The sequence below is a fragment of the Amblyomma maculatum genome, chromosome 9 (genome assembly GCF_055883805.1).
Source record: "Amblyomma maculatum isolate TAMU_Amacu chromosome 9, ASM5588380v1, whole genome shotgun sequence".
Taxonomy (NCBI): Eukaryota; Metazoa; Arthropoda; class Arachnida; order Ixodida; family Ixodidae; genus Amblyomma; species Amblyomma maculatum.
In genome coordinates, this window is record NC_139352.1 from 72,733,443 (window position 1) to 72,755,709 (window position 22,267).

General features: G+C 43.1%; 1 protein-coding gene and 1 long non-coding RNA gene across 3 annotated transcripts; one reads left to right on the plus strand and one right to left on the minus strand.

Annotated features, from left to right (window-relative positions):
* Positions 1-477: 477 nt before the first annotated feature.
* On the plus strand, positions 478-18,682 carry LOC146179409 (uncharacterized). Of its 2 annotated transcripts, none has more exons than XR_014700729.1 (3): positions 478-507; positions 14,634-15,222; positions 17,430-18,682. It is a non-coding gene; the product is annotated as an uncharacterized LOC146179409 (long non-coding RNA). The 2 variants fall into 2 exon arrangements; XR_014700730.1 differs by having other exon boundaries at positions 14,634-14,821.
* On the minus strand, positions 9,773-21,652 carry LOC146179410 (uncharacterized). The gene is made up of 2 exons (XM_084579039.1): positions 21,314-21,652; positions 9,773-15,564 (listed from the first exon to the last, which is right to left on the minus strand). The coding sequence occupies exons 1-2, from the start codon at positions 21,603-21,605 to the stop codon at positions 13,457-13,459; spliced, it is 2,400 nt and encodes a 799-aa protein (XP_084435165.1). The 5' UTR covers positions 21,606-21,652; the 3' UTR covers positions 9,773-13,456.
* Between the last annotated feature and the right edge of the window lie 615 nt (positions 21,653-22,267).

A 22,267-nucleotide genomic window follows, 5' to 3' on the forward strand; every position in this document is an offset into this window, starting at 1 on the left:
TCAAGGAACTTAATTCATATTCGACTACAGCACACAGGCCAGACGCATCGAAATGGTTGAGCTTGTAATTCAGTATGCTGGTTGCTTTTCCATTTTGGCAGCCACAATAAATCTCACAAGGGTATGAAATCAATGAAATGTTCTTGTCGACATCTCGCATGTCACGCCCAGACACACATGCGGGCACTCAATGGTCAAAACAAACTGCGCTAACAAAAAAAAATACTACTTTTGCGTTATTGGCGTTGGCGCACTGTCAGAGTTCCAGCGACTCTGCAACCTTTTACGGGTGCGAACACGGTGCAAGAATAGTATATTATTCTTACACCGTGGGTGCAAATAAATGCGATTTCTCTCTCTCTCTCTCTCCAACGACTTAAAGACTTAATTGCGCGCTAGCGCCATCTATCGTTTGTAAGACGAATTCATCTTGTGGCTGGCGCCATCTGTCGATTTTTGACAAAATTTGTTTTAAAAGTCGTTGGACGCCGCAAGACAAACAGTCGTGTAAGTAGCTATCGCCTTTAGTTTAGTCGATTTACCCTTCCACATAGAATATAAATACTGCTTTTTGCCCCCGCTTAAAGGTACGACATGCTGCATTCCGTAGGCTGGTCTTTGTTGCGGCGGAAAGTCTGAATACATATATAGGCCCAAGGGAACTTTCCGGGCTCCGAATTGTGACAGCAGCAAGATTATGCATCCCAGAGTCCCAGATACGTGCCTTTAATCCTCATTAATGAACCCTGACATGTGTCGCTTGAGTGGAGCAACTACCGTAAGAATAACCGCAGGCTAACCCCTCTTCCAGCTTTCAATAGCCAGCAAAATATTGCTCCATTATCGCGGACGCGCGATGCCGTTCCCGCCGAGTTTCTTTGTGACAGTCGATTGCTTCGCATTGAAAGCTTGTTTGCGTCAGATCACTCTCTACAGGGTATGAGGAACTTACAACTTAGGACCGGATAGAGGGCTACCTACGCTGGAGCTGGCCAACCTGCGCTCCATGAAAGTTGCGGTGGGAGAGTTTTTTTTTTTGGCGACGAATCAGAGCAGGTGGATCAAGGAACATGATTTGAATTTGGCAGCAGTTTTTGTCCTACTGTAATGTTTGTGAAAGTACATTACTGCTTATAGTAATATGTCACTTAGTTTGGCTGTGTCGGATCAATCACTTCGGTGGCTGGTGGTGGTCGCATGCTACGGTCCCAAATTCGCACAAAATTTCGCGGCGTTAGCTATCCCGATAGATGAGAAGGAACTTCGCTTTCTGTAACATTTACTGCTGCTGTGAGCGAGGCCAAGGGCATTGCGTCGGCGAGTTGTGTATTTGTGTCACCATTCCCTATTAATGCATTCAAGGGCCCTGTTGAATTCGGTAAAGTTTGTGACCGAGACTGGTCCAAACCACCAGGCTGGGTGGGAGGTTTGGTGGTTTTTCTCACAAATACCGGTAGGTGGAAATGCACACCGAAAGTGGTAACAGATCCTCTCATAACGGATGAGTCGTGAAGCGCTCCTTGAATGGACCCAGTCCTCGACTTTTTAGGTTAAATGCCCAACGAAGTGCAGGAGACTTGTGAAAAGTTTGGGAAAGGTCAGACATCTAGCAACTGCTGGATGCCAGTGCTTGCTGGTTTTGCTAAATCATACAATTTATGAAGCACCCTGACAGTACTGACTGCAGAGATTAGCAAGGTAGGCTGTGGTAGCTTTATTGCTTTTGTACCCTTTGGTTTCAGTTCACGTTAAACCCTCCCCAGGTTAATGTTGCCGTCTTGGTTTGTTGGCAACATAACAGGCTCATGTATGTTTGATACAGATAGCCCTATGTGCCTATGTACAGTCCTGAGCAAAAGTGGTATACAACACTCAGCCGGTGGCAGAGCTCGAGAAAACTGCACACAAACTTTATCTAGCAGCAGCTATCCAAGATCAGAGAATAGTGGTAGTGCCCCATTTGATCCACATGCATGTGTCACTACTGCTGTCCCTTACGCTGTCGCTAGATAGCATTTCGATGCAGTTTTCTCGAGCTCTGTTGTCACTGGCCAAGTGTTGTATACCACTTTTGCTCACGACTGTACAGTAAAAGCCAGCACAACACACAGTAAGTAGCCTGTGATGAGCACTATAGCCAAATGGGTGAGTTGGCAATACATATTGAAGGGCAAAAGCACAAAAAATTACAGGACCTGTGGTTCTTCTGAATCCAACTTCAGTCTTCTGCACTGTGATCGGACTGGGCAAGACCATTGAAAGTTCATTTATATAAAATGTTTTGTTATAGTGCTAGGCTGGAATAAATACATGGGACGTGTTGATGCACAACACCTTTTATATTACTTTGTTCTATGCACACAGGCAAATGTCTGGTGTGGGTCATAGTCCCATTATGCTCTCACTGCAGTGTAATCGATCCATGAATGTTTATTTCACCAACAAAGTACTGGTGGTGAGAAAGGTTGACAGAGAAAAGATGCTCCTTCAAAGCTTGGCAAGATCTTTGTCCATCCCTTAGTGACATGCTCTTATAAGTGAATTACATGTCAGAAAAAAAAAAAAAATCATTACAGCAATAAATAAGGAAAGAAGATGTAAAGAATTTAATGACAGCAGTTCAACAAAGCTGCAAGCAATAGAGCATTTGCTACCCTACAATGTGTGTCGTAATGCATTCTATGCACATGTTTTACAAAGAGGGTATTTTTGGATGCTTGTATTTTATTTCATATTAATGTAAGAGCATTATATGTCGCAGTAGCACTAAAGACGGCATTGTCCGGCGTCTATCCATGTTTAGTCGGGAGCATACCACTGCAAGGTGGTGGTTAGCTGGCAGGTACCGACTGGTCGGCTGTATCATGACTTTGCACTTTTCAAAGTGACATAATGTAAGGTTTTTAAAGTTTGTACAGACATTACACACTGTCATGACTCAATCCTTACTGAAAGTAACATGCTTTCATGTTCTGATATAAGCAGTGTGAAGTCTCTGCCGAGTTTTCTACAGTGCATAATTATCCGTTAAAGTTTAAAAAAATAAAATTACTTGGTAAGACGCCCGACTACTGTGCCGGAGTACCCGGATTTGATCCCGACCGCGGCGGCTGCGTTTCAATGGAGGCAAAACGAAGTGGCGTCAGTGTGCTGTGCTATGTCGGCGCACACTGAAGATCCCCAGGTGGTCAAAATACTCTGTAGCCCTGCACTACAGCTCCTCTTTCTCTCTTTCCACTTTCACTCCCACCTTCCTCCCTCCCTTACAGCACAGTTCAAGTGTCCACAGAAACAAGTGTGACAGACACTGTGCCTTTCCCGTCCTGTGAACCAATTATATTCCTGTAAAGGGTGATACAAGATTGTAATGGACATTCAGCAAAGAGTATGACGTGTGCATTTCTATCAGTGCTAAGTTATTGTGAATAATTCAATATATTCTTAAGACTCTTTTGTGGACAGACGAAGTCGCCAATATTTTTGTAGCTGCATGCTGCTTCACCTCTCATGAAATATTTAGTGTGTTCGATGAAACATTCCTTCCTGTCACACCCGTCTCAGACATTGTGAGCAGGAGCAGGACCCAGAGGTCCACAACATTGTGTTGAAACCTGACATCTGCCATGACAACACCAACTACGTAGGCTAAACAAGCTGCTCTGCTAGAGAAGATTAGTGGCCCCTGCAACCCGGGCATATAAGCCTGTTATGGTGAGCACGATCCTACTGTGCAGTGAAGGTGGCACAGCTTTTGTTCTGATTTTGGCAGTCTTGAATAGAACAGAAAAAAAAAAAGGTACCATGATGGAAGCAAGACCTCTTTTTCTAAGCTGGACAACATGATCTCCAAAGACACCTGATGCCTAAGTTAGTGAAACTTTGAATACTGTGATAAACTCATCTGAAGAGCAATTAGATTTAGCTTTCAGTTGCACTGACTAACCTGTTCAAGCTGCTTGTTAAGTCAAAAGCTCACTGCAGCCCAAGCAGTTTCTGCAGCCCCAACTGCACTGCTTAAGATTTCAAGATGGGAACTGCTGCTTAAGTTTCAAGCTGGCCACTGAGTGGCTTAAGTGAAAAAAAAAAAAAGAAAGAAAAAAAGACTGCTGCTTTCATGTATAATAGCCACTAAATTTTATCTGCAATAATAATGTTCGCCGCGTTCACTGCAAACAAGCTAATGCATAGTCTAAATGTTTATAGTCTCAGCAGGAGTTCATACTTTGTGCAGAACAGGGGCTTTGAAGCAACGATCAAGTATTAGGCACCAAGATGTTTTGAACAGGTTTTTCTCTCCCCACACCAGACATGCAGCAATTTGAATTCTGGCACTGTATCTCTCCCACACTACTCTTCAGGTAGAGTCAAATTTTGCAAGTTGCCTCACAAGCTTTATAAAAGGAAGCAGAGAATTTTTGCATGAAGAGCCTTGTGCCCTTTCCTGCCTCTAATGTGGGCACCAGTTTGAAATGATCACTTTTCTAGAAAGTGGATGCATGTGTCTCCTAAACCCAGAGGTTGGCACAGGCTGGGCTTTGTCTGCATTAAGGGTATGGGATATTGAAATTTTCAAGCGAGAATTGAATACAAATATAGGAGGAAATGCCTTCGAAAATGATTCCGATATCTGGCAAGTGGAAACACTGTTGTTCTTATTTCAGAATCATATTAATTAGTGAATTTATTAGCAAATTGGACTGAAATTGCAAAAGTCTATACCTGACTGAAAAATGCAGCATACATTTAAACGAAATTCCATATCATTTTTTTTTTTTTCTTGTGCAGAAAGGACCTGCATGAAACCAGGTAGACCTGTCATATTGATTCTGAGTACCGTCGTTGGTTCAGGCTTGAAAGGACCAGAAGGAACGTTCGAAATAATTTGAAAGCTGGAATTGTCGAATGGGGGAAAAAAATGGTCGAAAACTGTTTGAATCACGGGAATTTTATCTGGCTAAACACCTGCACAATGGCTGTCTGCATTTGAGATGAAACTGAAGTGAGAACAACATTGTTTCCCGATTTTGTCAAGTGCTTAGCTCTGTGCACAGTGTCGGGAAGGCCATATTCTCGGAAGAGAATGTTTCTTTTCACAAAATGTCCCTGTCATGTTTTGAGGATGCTTCACTACACAGCTTATGCAGTCAAGCGTTGCAATGAAACGTGCAGTGCAGTGAAGCTGCCGTGACCTCAAACATCTCCATATATATAAACAGTTTTCTTTTAATACAAATAAAAAAAAAAACACATATTCGATTTGTATTTGAAATTTCAAATGTTTGCACACCCCATGTTCATATTTTTGCTAGACAGACCAGATTTCACTGCAAGTCCATATCATTTTACAAAGCATAGTGTGTGCGGTTAGTCTCAAAGCTACAGGGGATAAGAGACTATCTGAATTATGTTCCCAATCTCAGACGTGCACACACTGCATGTCTAATACACACTGTATAAGGACTGCTGCATTTATGCTGAATAGCTTAGCTTTTTCTTTCCATGCAAACGCAAACAAGTGGCACCTTATAATAAATGCGAATAAAATTAGTGACAAGAACCTTTCTTTCCTACGACCAAGTAAATGACTAACAATTGCCTCTTCATCAAAAACATTTAGTAACTTTTGTGTAAGGCTATCATTGTGTACTATGTATTGAGCTTTGAGGCCATTATGCACTCAAGATGCTCCTAAACAATGTGATACAAGGAATCACATGTTCGGGAGGTCATTCAAGCATACAAAAGATAAGAATGCTTTCATCGTTGTCATCATTTATTGTTCCCTTAAACATCCCATCAGGGACATTACATAAGGGGGGGGAGACAATGGTTTGAAGTTGTCACACACAAAAACACAGAACACAGCAAAATAAAAGGCTAACAAATCTGGTAGAAAATGTCAGGTAATCAAAAGTGTGTGAACATTATTTGGTAGCATGTGTGTGCATATGAACACGCTGTCAAATAACAAGCAAGTTATGAGAACGTTTGTATGCAAAGTCATGCCCTATTAATATGGACAGCTTGTTCCCAACTAAAACAGGCCATAGAAGTGAGCGTTAAAAATCTACAAAATCACACTTAACAGAGTAGTCAGCCGCCTCTACGGCCGCCAGCAAGCAGTCTCGCCATTTTGGCTTTACCCATTCTTGCATGGTTTTACCTGTTTTACTTCTCTCCTCATTTTGGAGTGTGAAGCCTCATGGCTATGCTGCCCTATCACGGAGACATTTCTTGTCCATTTTTTAAGCACCAGGCCAACCAGATGTGCCGGCACATAGTGGGAATTATACATGGCGGAACCGACTCACATTCAAATTAATGTGCTTTTTTGTATGCACACTTCTGTGGAGCTTGTCCGGAACGGACGAAATAGAGCAGCAGTTCAAATTATGGAAAAATTTTAATTATGAAATATTGATTAGCGCGAGTCACCGTTACTCAAGTTGGCTGAAAGCTGCTAATTTTGGCTCTGTACGTGGCACAAGCTGCGTAATTTCCTCGTAACCATTCAGGCAATAAGGTACATTGGCTGGACAACTTGAAGGCCAACACCGAGTAACTTTTTGTTTAAATCTGTTTGTCTAGTGCCATGCACTCGAAATGCACAAATTGAAATATTTTGTTGTGGCACTCGTAACTCCGTTGACTCAACAAAAATACACTGGCCATAAAGGAGCCTGTGTATTTTCCTATTGTTTGGACAGTGGCTTTCTATAATGTTCATAAAGTTTGGTCCCCATAGAAATTGTCAAAATTCAAGCAGTCCATATTAACCGTAAGAGTAACATGTTAAAACCGTCCTAAACTGCTAGTCGGACATTTGAGTACAGGTTTGTTTTCTGTTGAAGGCCTCAGCCGAAAGCATAGATGTGAATGGCTATGGCACCTGTTGGTCACTGGCACTGAGCAATGCTGCTATTCAAAGCTAGCGATTAATTTCCACATGAAAGACCTTACCAAGTTCTGAGAGCAGTGGGCCCCTCAAGTGTGGAGTACGTACTGTATGCAGGGTTTAACGTCCCAAACCTGCTAGCAGGGTACTGAGCGATGCCGCAGTTCCCATTACATTCTTTAATGTGTACCAACATTGCACGGCACAGCAGGTGTGTTTGCATTTCGTCTGCAACGAAATGCAACCAGTGCAGTTGTCTTACAACTGTGCTTTGTTAGCATTATTGAATAACCGGCGGCAATAGCTGTAAGGTGTTTGCTCACCACCTGCAAGCATCTGAGTAGTCGAAAAAAATTGGGACAGGAAAAAACTGCATACATGCCGTAACCGACAGTTTAGGCTATGGCACGTGTGCGAAACATACTAAAACAAGGAACATAGTTAAACGCTGCAAAACAAGATGGCCGAAGAGGTTGCACATGCTGTCGCAAGGTATAGCAGGAATACGCCACTTTACAAAACCCATACTGCCACAGCAAGTAGTTTTGAAACTCAGTTATGCAGGCAGCTTGTAGGTTTCCCCTGGGAGCGGCATTCTTACCTCCAAGCATACCAATGCTCTGGTCAGGCAAGAACATGGATGAGAAGTTTGAGAGGGCTCTCTGTCAACTACGGTCTGAAAATAGACATACAAAAATTTCAAAGGTCAGGCAGGGGTGGCTCAGATGATTGCAACCACTGCTCAAAAAGTGAAACACGCACGCATGCACCATCACACACAGTGCACAAAGAATGTGTAATCAAACTTCATGCAGAGTAGTTCAAAAGAATCAAGATAAGAACAAGAAATTGCACATATGCAGAAGCTCACAATTTAGGCCATAGCAAACATGCAAAACATATAAAAGGAACATTAAACCAAGGAAAGAAAAAAAAAATGCCTAGGAAATGTACATGTTACTGAAAGGTAGAGCAGGCACATGAGCTTTTGCAAAACCCCGCATAACACAGCATATAATTTAAAGGGCAACTCCGGAGGTTTCTCAACATTCGAATATTGTGGTAAAAATTTTACTGTAGGTTGTCCTCTCCGCCCTTCACATATTCTACTAAATTTGGGCACCGCGCAATAATTCATTCGCATGCAACACGATCTTAACATGTGCAGTTTTCGTGGCATCAGTTGAAATGATTTTTACGGGCAACACTGCGTTTGTGACATCACAAACGGTATGCCAGTGTTACTGCCCACTCTCCACGTGATCATGAAAATTTGAGGCCCGTATTTGACTATCTCAGATATTTTATGCACTCAGTCATGATTTTCATGCTTTATTTCCACCATCCAACGCGCACGTGAGTGTTTTTCAAATACTGTATGTGACGTCACCGTTTCGTCGCCTGGAATGTCGTTTCTGGCCACGAAAGCAGTTTCGGTTTGCTGTTTCTTTTTTAAAAACAGTTCTACTTGGAATTTTGAAAAACTGTTTTTTGCGTTGGAGTCGGGACACACCGTGGAATATAATGCAATTAAAAGCTCAAAATGAAAATACCACTGGAATTGCCCTTTAATGACCTGCCATCGTTATATATAGCTGGCACGGCAGCATAAGAATGATTGAAGGACTGTAATGGAATGATGTGTATGCTACATGCATTGCTTCCGGTGTGCATGCCAGCACAGACATGACTAGTGCATTGTCATAAAATAATACAGCCAGCTTGCAGGTTTCCCCTCGGAGCAGTATTCCGACCTCCAAGCATTCTCATAATTCTTTAGACAAGCGAGAACAACACCCAGCCAAAGCTCAAAAATAAAGGGAACAAGCATTTAAGAACACACACACTGCACAAGGAATGTGTCATCAAATTTTACGCACAAAACTTTTGCAAAAGTCTGTATGCTGTATGCCATAGCATGTAGTTTAAGGATCAACCATGCTTCCAGTTAGCGTGCCAGCATAAACATTGTTAATGCACTCTAATGGAATGATGTATATGCCACAGCATGCAGTTTAACAATCAACCATGCTTCCAGTTGGCACACCAGCTTATATAAACATGATTAAAGCACTGTAATGGAATGAGGTATGTGCCACAGCAGCAAGCAGTTTAATGATCAGCCATGCTTCCAGTTGGCACGCCAGGTTAAAGCACCATAATAGAATGATGTATGTGCCACAGCATGCTTTTAACGTTCCAGTTGGCACGTTAAAGCACTGTAATGGAATTATGTATGTGCCACTGCAGCATGCAGTTTAATGATCAGCCATGCTTCCAATTGGCATGTCAGGTTAAAGCACTGTAATGGAATGATGTATGTGCCACAGCATGTAGTTTAACAATCAACCTGCTTCCAGTTAGCATTCCAGCTAAAGCAATGTAATGGAATAATGTATGTGCCACAGCATGCAGCTTAACGGTCAACCATGGTTCCAGTTGGCACGCCAGCATAAACATGGTTAAAGCACTGTAATGAAATTATGTGCCACAGCATGTAGTTTAGCAATGAACCATGCTTCCAGTTAGCGTGCCAGCATAAACATGGTTAAAGCACTGTAATAGAATTATGCATGTGCCACAGCATGCAGTTTAACGATCAGCCATGCTTCCAGTTGGCACGTTAAAACATTGTAATGGAATTTTCTATGTGCCAAAGCAGTATGCAGTTTAACAATCAGCCATGCTTCCAGTTGGCACACCAGCATTAACATGGTTAAAGCACTGTAATAAAATTATGTGCCATAGCATGTAGATTAACGATCAACCATGCTTCCAGTTAGCGTGCCAGCATAAACATGGTTAAAGCACTGTAATTCAATTATGCATGTGCCACAGCATGCAGTTTAACGATCAGCCATGCTTCCCATTGGCACGTTAAAACATTGTAATGGAATGATGATGTATGTGCCAAAGCAGTATGCAGTTTAACAATCAGCCATGCTTCCAGTTGGCACGCCAGCATTAACATGGTTAAAGCACTGTAATAAAATTATGTGCCATAGCATGTAGATTAATGATCAACCATACTTCCAGTTAGCGTGCCAGCATAAACATGGTTAAAGCACTGTAATGGAATGATGTATGTGCCACAGCAGCATGCAGTTTAATGATCAGCCATGCTTCCAGTTGGCACACCAGCATAAGCATGGTTATTAAGCTGTAATGAAATGATGCATGTGCCACAGCAGCATGCAGTTTAATGATCAGCCATGCTTCCAGTTGGCACACCAGCATGAACATGGTTAACAATGGAATTATTTATGTGCCACAGCATGTAGTTTAACAATCAACCTGCTTCCAGTTAGCATTCCAGCATAAACATGGTTAAAGCACTGTAATGGAATGATGTATGTGCCACAGCAGCATGCAGTTTAATGATCAGCCATGCTTCCAGTTGGCACACCAGCATGAACATTGTTAAAGCACTGTAATGAAATGACATATGTGCCACAGCATGCAATTTAACGATCAGCCATGCTTCCAGTTGGCACGTTAAAACATTGTAATGGGATTTTCTATGTGCCAAAGCAGTATGCAGTTTAACAATCAGCCATGCTTCCAGTTGGCACGCCAGCATTAACATGGTTAAAGCACTGTAATAAAATTATGTGCCATAGCATGTAGATTAACGATCAACCATGCTTCCAGTTAGCGTGCCAGCATAAACATGGTTAAAGCACTGTAACTGAATTATGCATGTGCCACAGCATGCAGTTTAACGATCAGCCATGCTTCCCGTTAGCACGTTAAAACATTGTAATGGAATGATGATGTATGTGCCAAAGCAGTATGCAGTTTAACAATCAGCCATGCTTCCAGTTGGCACGCCAGCATTAACATGGTTAAAGCACTGTAATAAAATTATGTGCCATAGCATGTAGATTAATGATCAACCATACTTCCAGTCAACGTGCCAGCATAAACATGGTTAAAGCACTGTAATGGAATGATATATGTGGCACAGCAGCATGCAGTTTAATGATCAGCCATGCTTCCAGTTGGCACACCAGCATAAGCATGGTTAACAGGCTGTAATGAAATGATGCATGTGCCACAGCAGCGTGCAGTTTAATGATCAGCCATGCTTCCAGTTGGCACACCAGCATGAACATGGTTAACTTAATGGAATTATTTATGTGCCACAGCATGTAGTTTAACAATCAACCTGCTTCCAGTTAGCATTCCAGCATAAACATGGTTAAAGCACTGTAATGGAATGATGTATGTGCCACAGCAGCATGCAGTTTAATGATCAGCCATGCTTCCAGTTGGCACACCAGCATGAACATTGTTAAAGCACTGTAATGAAATGACATATGTGCCACAGCATGCAATTTAACGATCAGCCATGCTTCAAGTTGGCACGCCAGGTTAAAGCACTGTAATGGAGATGTATGTGCCACAGCATGTAGTTTAATAATCAACCATGCTTCCAGTTAACGTTCCAGCATAAACATGCAGTGGAGTTATGCATGTGCCACAGCATGCAGTTTAACGATCAACCATGCTTCCAGTTGGCACGCCAGCATAAACATGGTCAAAACACTGTAATGGAATGATACAGGCAGCTTTTAGGTTTTCCCTGGGAATGGTATTCTTGTCCCCAAACATTCTTATAATACAAGAACAACATTGACAAGAAGCTTGATAAAGTCCTACCACCTGTGAAAGGGCTGCAAAATAGAGGTACGAAATTTTAAAAGGTCTGCACTGCTTCACACATTGCAGTCACTACTGAAAACAAAGTGAACCACACATGCATGAATATGAACTGCACAAGAAGTATGTAAACAAATTTGATGCACAGAGAACAATGGATGGGATGCCTGTCTTCTGCAAAACCGGAGTAAAAAATTTTTATGGTTATTACTCTGCTATCTGACAAACTGAAAATGAGAAACAAAACCTGTCAAGTGGCTCATGACAAAGGACACATCTCTTGCCTGAAAGCACATGCCATCCTTTGCACATGAGCCAACCGACAAGATTACCAATTACTTCAAGCAGGCCATTACACCTTTTGCCTCGTAGCATGGTGCCCAATAAAGTGGCTCGGCAGCAGTTGACAAGGACAAGGCAGCAGCTACATTTCATGGTTTTAACATCATAACCCATAGCAAAAGCTTGCATACTATCATTTATTCCATATGGAAGATATGAATCCACACAGCAAATGATGCCACCTGTCTCAAACTTATACCCCAATGCTGGCCACACTGAGAAAATTTAGTCCCTTGCAAGCCTAGAAACACAAACTACAGAAAAATAAAAGTGGGAACAATAAGTTTAATAACTACATATTCAGCAAAACCACCTGGTTCCCAGACCACACCCTACCGTTCTTTGTGGAAAAGAAAAGTGGTGTGTGCTCTGGTATGCCTAAATGCCAAATGGGCACAATTTCAGGATGCCTTTGAGAGAGCTACTGAAAAGGTAAAACAGTTATTAAATATTCCTGTCAGTAAAAAAAAAAAATAATAAAGTAGACATGATGACAAAAACAGTGCAATGCGTAGCTTTGTCATCTTGAAAGCAGCTGACATCTATCCAAAATTCATGCAGATAAAGAGCCAATGCGTCTTTTCATTTCCACAAAGAATGTGTATACCCTATAGGGGTTAGGCTTCTTGAATTTAGTTGGAAAAGTCTGGTAGCAAAGCCAATTCATGAAGCTGGCATGTTATTGGAAGGCCGCATCACACATCTCTGCGGGCAAAATGCAGTCCGCGGGCCACACGTTGGAGACCTTTGATATATACAATTTACCAATTAACATATAGGTGGAAATGCATACGGCACAACCCACTTATGACAAAAATTACAGAATGCGAGTTCTTACATGGTCTCTTATATTGCAATAAGGGCACTGAATCGTGAGAGCAATCAGAAACACAGCATATACTGCCAAATAATAGAGCTAGACTCCATCGCTCCGTATAAAAGTAATTTAAAGTATTTGCCTGTTGTCATTTTTATACACCAATGTGCCATATTACACAAGCTTGACTCTTTAAACAGCCAGTTACATGAAAATCTTCAAACTACGGCTCAATAAGTGGCATTTACCATAAATGGACTACATAACAGACATGATCTTATGCTTGAAAAGCACTGCCTTGCAAATAGGCACAGGACTAGCTGGCAGGAACATAATAATTGATTCACAGGAAAGGAAAGGTGCAGTATCTGTCATATTTGTTCTGTGAACACCTGAACCACACCATAAGGGAAGAGAGGAAGGTGGGAGTGAAAGTGGAGAGAAAGGGGTGCTGGGTAGTGGAGGGCTACGGAGTAATTTCGACCACCTGGGTATCCTTAACGTACACTGCACAGCACAAGGACGCCTCTTCGTTTCGCCTCCTTCGAAATGGAGCCGCCAATGGTCAGGATTGAACCCGGGTACTCCGGCACAGTAGTCTGGCGCCTTACTACTGCACCACCGTGGCGAGGTGGCAGGAACATGCACCTTGTCAAATCCAACACTATTCCTTCCACTTAGCCTTGTCACCATGAGCAAGTTAGCACATTTCAATCATAGGATGAAATGCCAACTAGCAACTAGTCCTTTTGATAGCTGTGATCATTTCCTGTGTGGATTACTGGAACTTCTCCACCCTCTAATAGCTGCTGCGTAATATAATGCTGCTGCAAAGGTGTGGGACCTTTTTTTTGAACAGAAGCACTACTGGAGGTACGCTTGCTCCTCTGCCAATTTATTGGTTGCTTCTCGAGGTTTTTATTGGCAGGAGTGACGGAAGAAACTGACACATCCTTTCCAAGGGCTCCTTGCACAATCTGGATAATCTGTGCAGTATGTTTGCGAACCTCTTGTTCTAATGTCTCACTAATAGCTGTGTTTGCTGCTGCAATAATGCGGTCAGCAACAGCTAAGTCAGCACGGAGACGTGCCGCCCGATCAGAATTCAGTGCCTCAAGGCTCGTGCTGCTTTGGATATTATTAAGCAGAGCCTGAGGATTGTACAACAAAGGTGACTGGTCATCGGCTGTTGACAAAGGAACCTCCGCATCCTCGTTAGCCTGATTGTGACAGCCACCTCCCTGCAACAACTCCCAGTGTGCTACAGCATGGACATGCTTGCACATGGTGAGGTGTACATGAAAATGTGTACACTCACACCAGAACTTGTGGACACAGGCATAGCAGTCCTGACAGGCATATGTGCACTGCTTACACTGATTAGTGAGGACAACATTGTAGTTCACACGTACCTGGGACTGAGACGCCACTGTCCACTGCCCTTCAGACAATTTTGAAACACCTCCAGAGTTAGCAATTTCCACACCAACAAGGTGTTTCCTGTATTGACTAGTTGTACGGTGGTCTGATTGGCCCTTGATCTGGGAAGTGAGCAGTTTGATAAATCTGTCACGAGTTAGCTCGAATAATACAAGCAACAGCTTGTCCAGCCTATGGTTACATTTCCCTTCAAAATAATTTCTTTTGATGTCATTATGCATAGACTCTATGTGGTTATTCGTAGTAAGATCAGTGCACGCTCTGTAGCACAGGGCCCACTGCTCTGGGTGATGGGAGTACATCCTTTCGAAGTATTCAATAAAGTTTGTCAGTCCAGGTTCGGTTTTTGCAGAAAGAAATTTTGACAGAAGTGCCTGGAACTGCGGCTCATCTGGGCAATGCATCAATGCATGCAGTGCATTTTTTACAGATATTTTGTTTTCAGATCCAATGACTTTGTTAATATTTGTCTCCCAGCTTCGCCACACATGGAAGATGCAGAGCAAACGTCTGCCAGGAGCACCCATGACCCGAGTCCAGGCATTGGCATACGCTTGTGCACCATCCGACATAAAGAATTTGCAATTCAGTGGCCCACCAAGCCTTTCCTTGATGGCTTCAAAAAATCTCACCATTGTCATCTCTGACGTACTTTTTGAGAGGAGGTAGGCACATGGAATTCCTGAACCATTGCCTCCAATTACCATCAATGTTGTTAGTTGGAGGTTGTACCCATTTGTGCCATGCGTTGAGTCAATGCACACTGCTTGCGGACCACATTTTATCAACTCATCCTGCTGGGCAATGTTCATGAACGCCATTTCAAACTCACCCACTTTTTGGTTTATCAACTTATCTTTATCTGCATACAGGAGAATTGGGTCCGAGCTCTTTCTAAGCTGCTCAATCCATATCCCCATACTTATAAGATCATCTTTGTTTTGCTGTTCTTTAAAACCAATTCCGTACCTCACGCGGAGGTTTCTCACTTCCTTTGAAGTTAGCAGATGGCATCGACCCAGCTGGCCAGAAGATGAACGTGCGTCCCCAACAACAACTCTTGATGGTACGCCCAATAGAAGTTTTTCCTTCATACAAATCTTATGAATTTCTGACAAGCGCTGATGCTTCAGTTCCTTTTGATGACCATAGTGCTCAGTCTGAAATTCTACAGTCACCTCATTGTGTGTTGTGGTCACTGCCATGGTAGCAAAACAGTGACCGTTGCACTTTACACTACCCTGTGATTTTGCCCTCCGTTTGCCTAATCCTTTTTTTTCGTAAAAACCAGAACGATGGCAGACAAAGTAACTCTTTGTCACACCTGGAGTTGGCTGTTTTGGCCCACCTGAAGTAACAAAATGAGCTGTGTCTCGAGTTTCCTGGCTGTCTTTCCAAGCTTTGAACTCTGTGGGCAGGAAAAGATTTTCATATAATTAAACGAGAGTCCAGATGCAATGAAAAGGTAGACAAATAAAGTGAGGGCAACGTTTTATAAGGTGCACAAAATCCAATGCACTTAACTGTTCATTCACGACCCTGCTATGAAAACTCGTATTTGTGGCAATTCCAGCCTACACGGTCGAAGAGCCGTCATACTGCTATCTTACACTTTTCATGATTTCCAGTTTTGATAAAAATTTGAAATTTGTCAAAGGTGAAACAATCCATGTAGTTAGAGGCTGTTAATTCCCAGCACTCCTTAATGCATGATTCCACTCTCAATGGTAGGGTCCTCTGAGCAGCATCACCTGGCGACAAATGGCAGAAATATTGCAGAAACAAAGAACACAGCAATTAAAGCCCGCTCGTCTCATCGCTTCTGTCGCACAACGGATTAATGATGCATTTCGAAATCCTGAAAGAGCGATTCGAATCCACTTTCTGCAATGCTTTTTGCTTCTACATTCCCCTTTTTTGAAATTAACAACACTAAAATAAATTTACATATTTCATGGATATATTCCCTTTTTGGGTTGCATTATGTGATGTTTTTTATATAAGTAGCCATAAAACCAGCAGTGTACGAGCCGCATCAAATGCTGTGGTATGGCAATGCTCGCATTATTTAGTTCCGTCATTACTTCAGTAATTATTTTCCAGGCTTCAGTGGGTATGTGTTACCTTTAGGTCAGACACACTTCTGCACTGGAATCGCCGTTTAACTCGCTAGCATACAACCAGAGGAGGAAGTAGTAGTTTCGAGAGCCTACTGATTGGTATTACGCCTGCTTAACCAGGCCATGAAAACACAGTCATAATATCCTGGGTTCTCCCCAGAAAATTTTCAGAGGTAGACATTTGAGGACGAGGGGGGAGGGGACAAGGCTTGAGAACTTTTTCTTTTTCATCATATTTTGTTGAAACTTACCATGCAAATGCAAAATAGAATGCTGATTTCAAAAATCATTTAGATTTCCAATATCTCAAGAAGAAGATATGGCAAGATAACTATCCTAATTACAGGGGTGCAACACGTGAAATAGGATTTATAACAATTTTTGAGCAGCAAAACCTTAGCTTTGGAGCAGTAATATCCATATTTGGAGCAGCTTACAGGAGAAATAAAAACTGCACTTTGCAGCGCAAATTCAAATTTCGGAGTGGTTAAACAGGGAATAAACCTTACTTTCAGCACAAAAATAAAAAAAATTAAAAAAACTTGGAGATGTGAATATCAGGCCGTATGAATGAGATCAGAGGAAATCTAGAAAGGGCCACCTATCAGTGGCGCAGGCATATTTCATTTTGGAATCCGGCATGAACCTATTCTTGTAAATAAGTTTTTTGTACCACAAGCCATGGTATCACAAAAAAAAAAAAAAAGTGAGCCATAAAATCGAGGATGGTGAGGGAAAACTGCAATATACGTGCTCTACGCAGACGACATGAGCATATTTTTCAGTAGTAAAAATGAAGATGGAGACTATGAGAATCCAAAAAAGAAAGCTTGCAATAGTTTGAGATTGGTCAAAAATCATTAATAAGAACAACTATAAATCCAATGCCATATTATTCGTGGCTCGAGGCAAGCAGGCATGGATAAACAAAGGCTAGTTCGTGAAGAGGCACCCTTAGAAACTGTTAAAAATCACGAGATTTTTGGTGTGATTTTCTTGGCTGACATGTCATGGAATCACCGCGTTCATGAAATGAAGATTTGAATGGGTCGCGGTTAATATATACCGTAAGATGAGGTTAATTTGTGACTGCAGGGGTTACTTTGTGACACGCGCTCGGTTTTCTGTATTTTACATCTCGCGCCCCGACCAGGCGCCGCCGAAAAGCTACGAGCCACTCAACAAGCTCGCCTGATATGCCGTGCCACCTACCGGCAGCCGGCCGAAGTTCCCGCGCTCCGGAGCCACCCAGACGTCGACAGGTTGAATCGTGTATTAGCGCCCATCTGGTGAAGCACCGTAAACTTTGTGTGCTCGACTCGTCCGCACGAGAAAACCAGCGAAAACAGCTATGTACTTCTGATTGCTAATATCTAGGCTAAAATAAACTGTAATATAAATTTAATCAAGTCATGTTTGTATAAGGTTGTAGAAAGGAAACTGAAATGTTGATACTTCGCGGGGTAACTTTGTGACACGCCAACAAAGAAGCCAGCAGGACGGGAAAACCGACAACCGGAAAGAAGGGCAGCTCTTCCTCCGGTATCAGAGCTAGACGACCTAGGAAGAGGTCTTCTCTTGAGGACGACCGCGCAGAAGAAAGCAGTGACAGCGAATGTCTTCAGATGGTCAGCATGGAGACAACAAAAAGTGGTCGGAAGGAGATACAAGTGATTCCGAGGCACTCTCCGGAAGTCTTGACAACCTATCGGAAACGGACACTCCTACCACTTCCGTGGTTCCAAATACTAGCAACGTCCCGAGGGTCCGCGGTACGGTGTCCGGAGAAAGCACCTTCAAGGGGGATGACTTTGTCGTAGTAAACTTCGAAGGACAACTTTTCTCGGGAAGAGTGACGGAAGTCAAACCTGAGGGGTACATCGTCAGCACTATGGAGAGGACCAAAAAGAATTGGAGATGGCCGGACCGCGAAGATGTTTTTTTGTACACAAAAGAAGAAATTTTGTACACAAATTAATCCCCTAGGCCAGTAGGCAAGCGAGGCATCTTTGAAGTAAAAGATCTTGATTGAGGAGGTACATGTATCAATCATTTGTAATACAATTGTAACGCTGTCGGAGCAGAAACCGATTGTAGACAACGCAAATAAACTTTTGATGAGGTAACTTTATGTCAGCCTTTTTTTTCCCAATCATATTCAGCCAAAAAGAACGTTGTCACAAAGTTGCCCCGCCGTGTGGGGCAACTTTGTGACAGCTTTTAACCAGAATATTGCCGTTTGTATTAAAGATGCGGATTTGTAGAACATACCGTCGTGTGAGGGAAGGCTTTAGCAGCATTATGCCACTATTCATTCGTCTTTATGTTGATAATTGTTCAGCGAAAGAATGAAAACGTATGAAATCTGTCACAAAGTAACCCCATTTTACGGTAATAAAATTGAAGACTGAGAAACATTGACAGTGTAGATGGAACATTATTCCGTTGTACAATCTGTGATACAGTCCTCCAGTCTAGCATCGAACTCAAACAGCGCATTCCGTTGAACGCGCATTGGGAAGCATCAAGATTCAAAAAGCAGCGTCCCAAGGTGAAAAGGCTTGCGACGTCAGTTGGAAGGGGGCAGCGAAAAAAGGGCATCGGCATCTTGATGCTTGCAGCCAGAGCGGTTGACTATGTTTACATCAAATTCCTGTAGATGAAGAGCCCACCTAGCAAGAGAACCGGATGGGTCTTTCAAGGCGGAAAGCCAGTAGAGCACATAATGATCGGTCACAACTTCAAAGGGGCGACCATAAATGTACGAGCGGAATTTCAAACTTCATGATAAAAAAAAATACAAAAAGCAAGAAAATATGCAATTTTTTTTTTCCTTCTACGGCGGTTTGACAATCAGCTCAGTCACGGCATCTTGCTCGCAAGACTCGTTAAACTATGTTTTACTGTCTGTAAAATCCACACCTTGTGTCATGAGGGCAGCCTGTGCCCAAAAATGAGCGCAGTACAAGAAGAAAAAAAAAAAAAAAAAGTTGATTCAAAAGCAAATAAGCAAGCAAGTCGTTAGCAGAGAAAACTGTCGAACAAGCGCGTCTTCGGCCTCTGATTTATGCTTTCTCGGCATATTAGGTCATACATTTCGTGCACAATGCAGAAATTATAGTAGTAGTTCGATGTTCCAGCATCTGTAGATATTAATTTTGGCAGTCGTGGGCTCCATTGTGGCGTTATGAATTCAAAATCTAAGAGAGTTTCAACGCTGCTGAACCGAATGTGGAGTGAAAGCATTAGTTGCCGGTGACCGAGCGTTCTTCTCCTTCCCCCAGCCCACATATAAGGCCCCGCTTTAACCAAGCCGTATGATTGTGCCTTAGTGGCCTATAGGGGTAATGTGAATGCCAGAGTCCAGGCAGGCTGATTCTGACATAACCATCCCATGTGAAATAAGAGACAAGTAGGCAGCTCCTGCTAAGGGACCACGTACACGGCACACAGCGACGGGCTGTTAGACCTGGCATAATATTGCTTTTGCAATTAAAAAAAGACATCTCCTCCACCTCAAATTATATTATTGCAAATACAGAAGCCATAACTGATGCACCTCCTACATTAACTAAAGACGGGAAAGTGAGTCTATCGACGAGACAGCGCAAAAACAACCCTGCTGTACATGAATGGCCGAACAGACTACAGCAAACCTCCAAGAGCCGCATAAAAAAACTAGACATATCCATTAGCAACATAAGGCGCTTAAAACACAGCGTAGAAGTATTGCTCCAAAATCAAAAGTATCACCAATGCCCTTTTCGCAGTGCGACGCAGTAGAAGTGATGCTTCACCGCACGGACTGTGACCCGTGCAGTGAAGCATCTTCAAACAGCAACGGTTCAGCGTACCCAAAGAGTGGAAGCAGCACGTGGATGCAAGAGAAATAGATGAGTATGCATTAGAATAATGTGACACGATCCCGCTGCAGCGTCTTAAATGGCGTGACCAGCGACATCACAGTCAAAGAAAGTTGTCCCAGCTAACTTCGAAGTCCGAGAGACGGGCGGGTGGCAAAACCACTGCAAAAACATCTGAAATGTTACAAAGGTGAAGCTATTTGTAGTACACTGTTAGCCCTGCATAATTTATTATGTTTGCGACTTGGGCACAGCCCGGCCCGACCTAATTAGCGCATGATGCTGCTCACGGAAAACGGCGCTCTGTTAAATATAAGGCAATATCTTCTCTTGTACATCCTTGTACAGGTATTTGTGAATAATTGCTGCTGCTTTCTTTAAAAAGGTGCTCGTGGATGTATTAATTCAAATGTAGGAAGTGTGTATGGGAGCGCATGCATCTACTTACCAAGAATGTTAGACTAGTAAACTAAGTTTGTTACCTCACATTGCACTACCCAAATAAAGGCATCACTAGCCATCAGTAAAAAGGGAATAAAGACCATAACAAGTATGCTATACTGTTTGACAGATGTAAGTGATAGTCCATTGCAAAATAGATTCCCTTCCAGTATCGCACCCCTCTTTCGCAATAGCGGGATGCGCTTATTTTACACACGTTCCTCCTGCACTTGATATACTTAATCCATGACAAAAGAATGCTAGCAAACCTGACCGTGTGATCTCGCTTGCGCTTGCAAAAGAACTACGCAATTCGGCGGCGGCGATGGCAGCAAGAGTGCCCGTTGCATTCGGCAGTGCTCAATTTAAAGTCGACGCAGAAACGTCGATATATCGTCCGCTCAAGGAAGACTGGAAAAGTCCAGAATAATACTGAAATAGTTGTGCTTGCCTGCAATCATTCCAGACTAATCTCGGCGCATCTCGCGCTGCAAAGAAAGCGATAAAGGCGCGTTTCGCAACACCGGCCATAAACAACGAGCCCAAAATCGGTCAGTGCGTCACAATCACAGTGCCAAGTCCGCATGCCGGCGGCTGCGGAAAAACAAGCAAGGATGTGAATGGTTCGCGGCAACAATAATGAGCTGCAGCTGCAGGAGTCTGCTATCTAAAACGAACCGCCAAAACATAATCAGCGCACAGGTAAAAAATAATGCACATGCGCCGTGCTCACCTTCGGTTGTGCTGAACTTATGCGTTGTGTACCTCGGGACAAATCCATGCAGGTGCTGACAATGTTGCATCAGAAAAGAACGGTTAGCAAACGGGCCATCGTCGCAAACGTCGCATGCATAAGGCTTAGCATTTGGCACAAAGGATACACACTCATCAGGGTGCTTTGTTCTTAGATGAAAATTCTTTGCCGAATGAGAAGAGTAACACTTTTCGCAAAGCGGACAAGGATACTTATCTTTCTTTTCCGAAGTTTCCTCCATGGTTGCAACAGACGTCCCAGGATTACTCATAGCTACACGGTCGCAAGCGCCTCGCGGAATCGCCGCCCAAAAGTAGTTCACCCTACCCGATTTGGAACTAACGCCGACCGCTGAGCGGGCGGCCGGCTGGGGCTAGGCACACTAGGGACATTTCGGGCTAGGGAATGCTGGGGATTCAGGGCGGCTGGTGTGCGAAAATCCAAGCAACACTGGAATTATTCATGGCGAGTTTTAGCCGCTCCCGCTCCGAAGCTGCACCTCTTCGGGCAGACACCATCTGTCGCGAATCAGTCATAGCAGCGCCGCGGTGAAGACGGGCCAACGCTTCCCTCTTCTTCGAAGGCTGCGACGTTTCGGAGAGAGAGAAGTGTCGTTCCGTCCCACTCCCCCTACCCTCCTTTCTCAGTGAACGAGGGCTAGGTTGAATGTGTACGTACGCCTTGGTGGTCAAACTCGTTAGGCAACGTGTGTCATGCACAAAACATGCTGTACCGATGTCTGCGCTCACCGCAATGAATACAAATGCACGGACGGGTAAGGACCATAGCCAAGCTCAGGCTATGGTCTTTAATCAATCAATCAGAGCAATCTTGCTCGAAACATGTAGGAACGTTTAAGGGGAACAAAGTTAACCAAAATGAGAGAAGCACATAATCATAGTACGGACGCCACATCGTTAAGCATATTGTCAC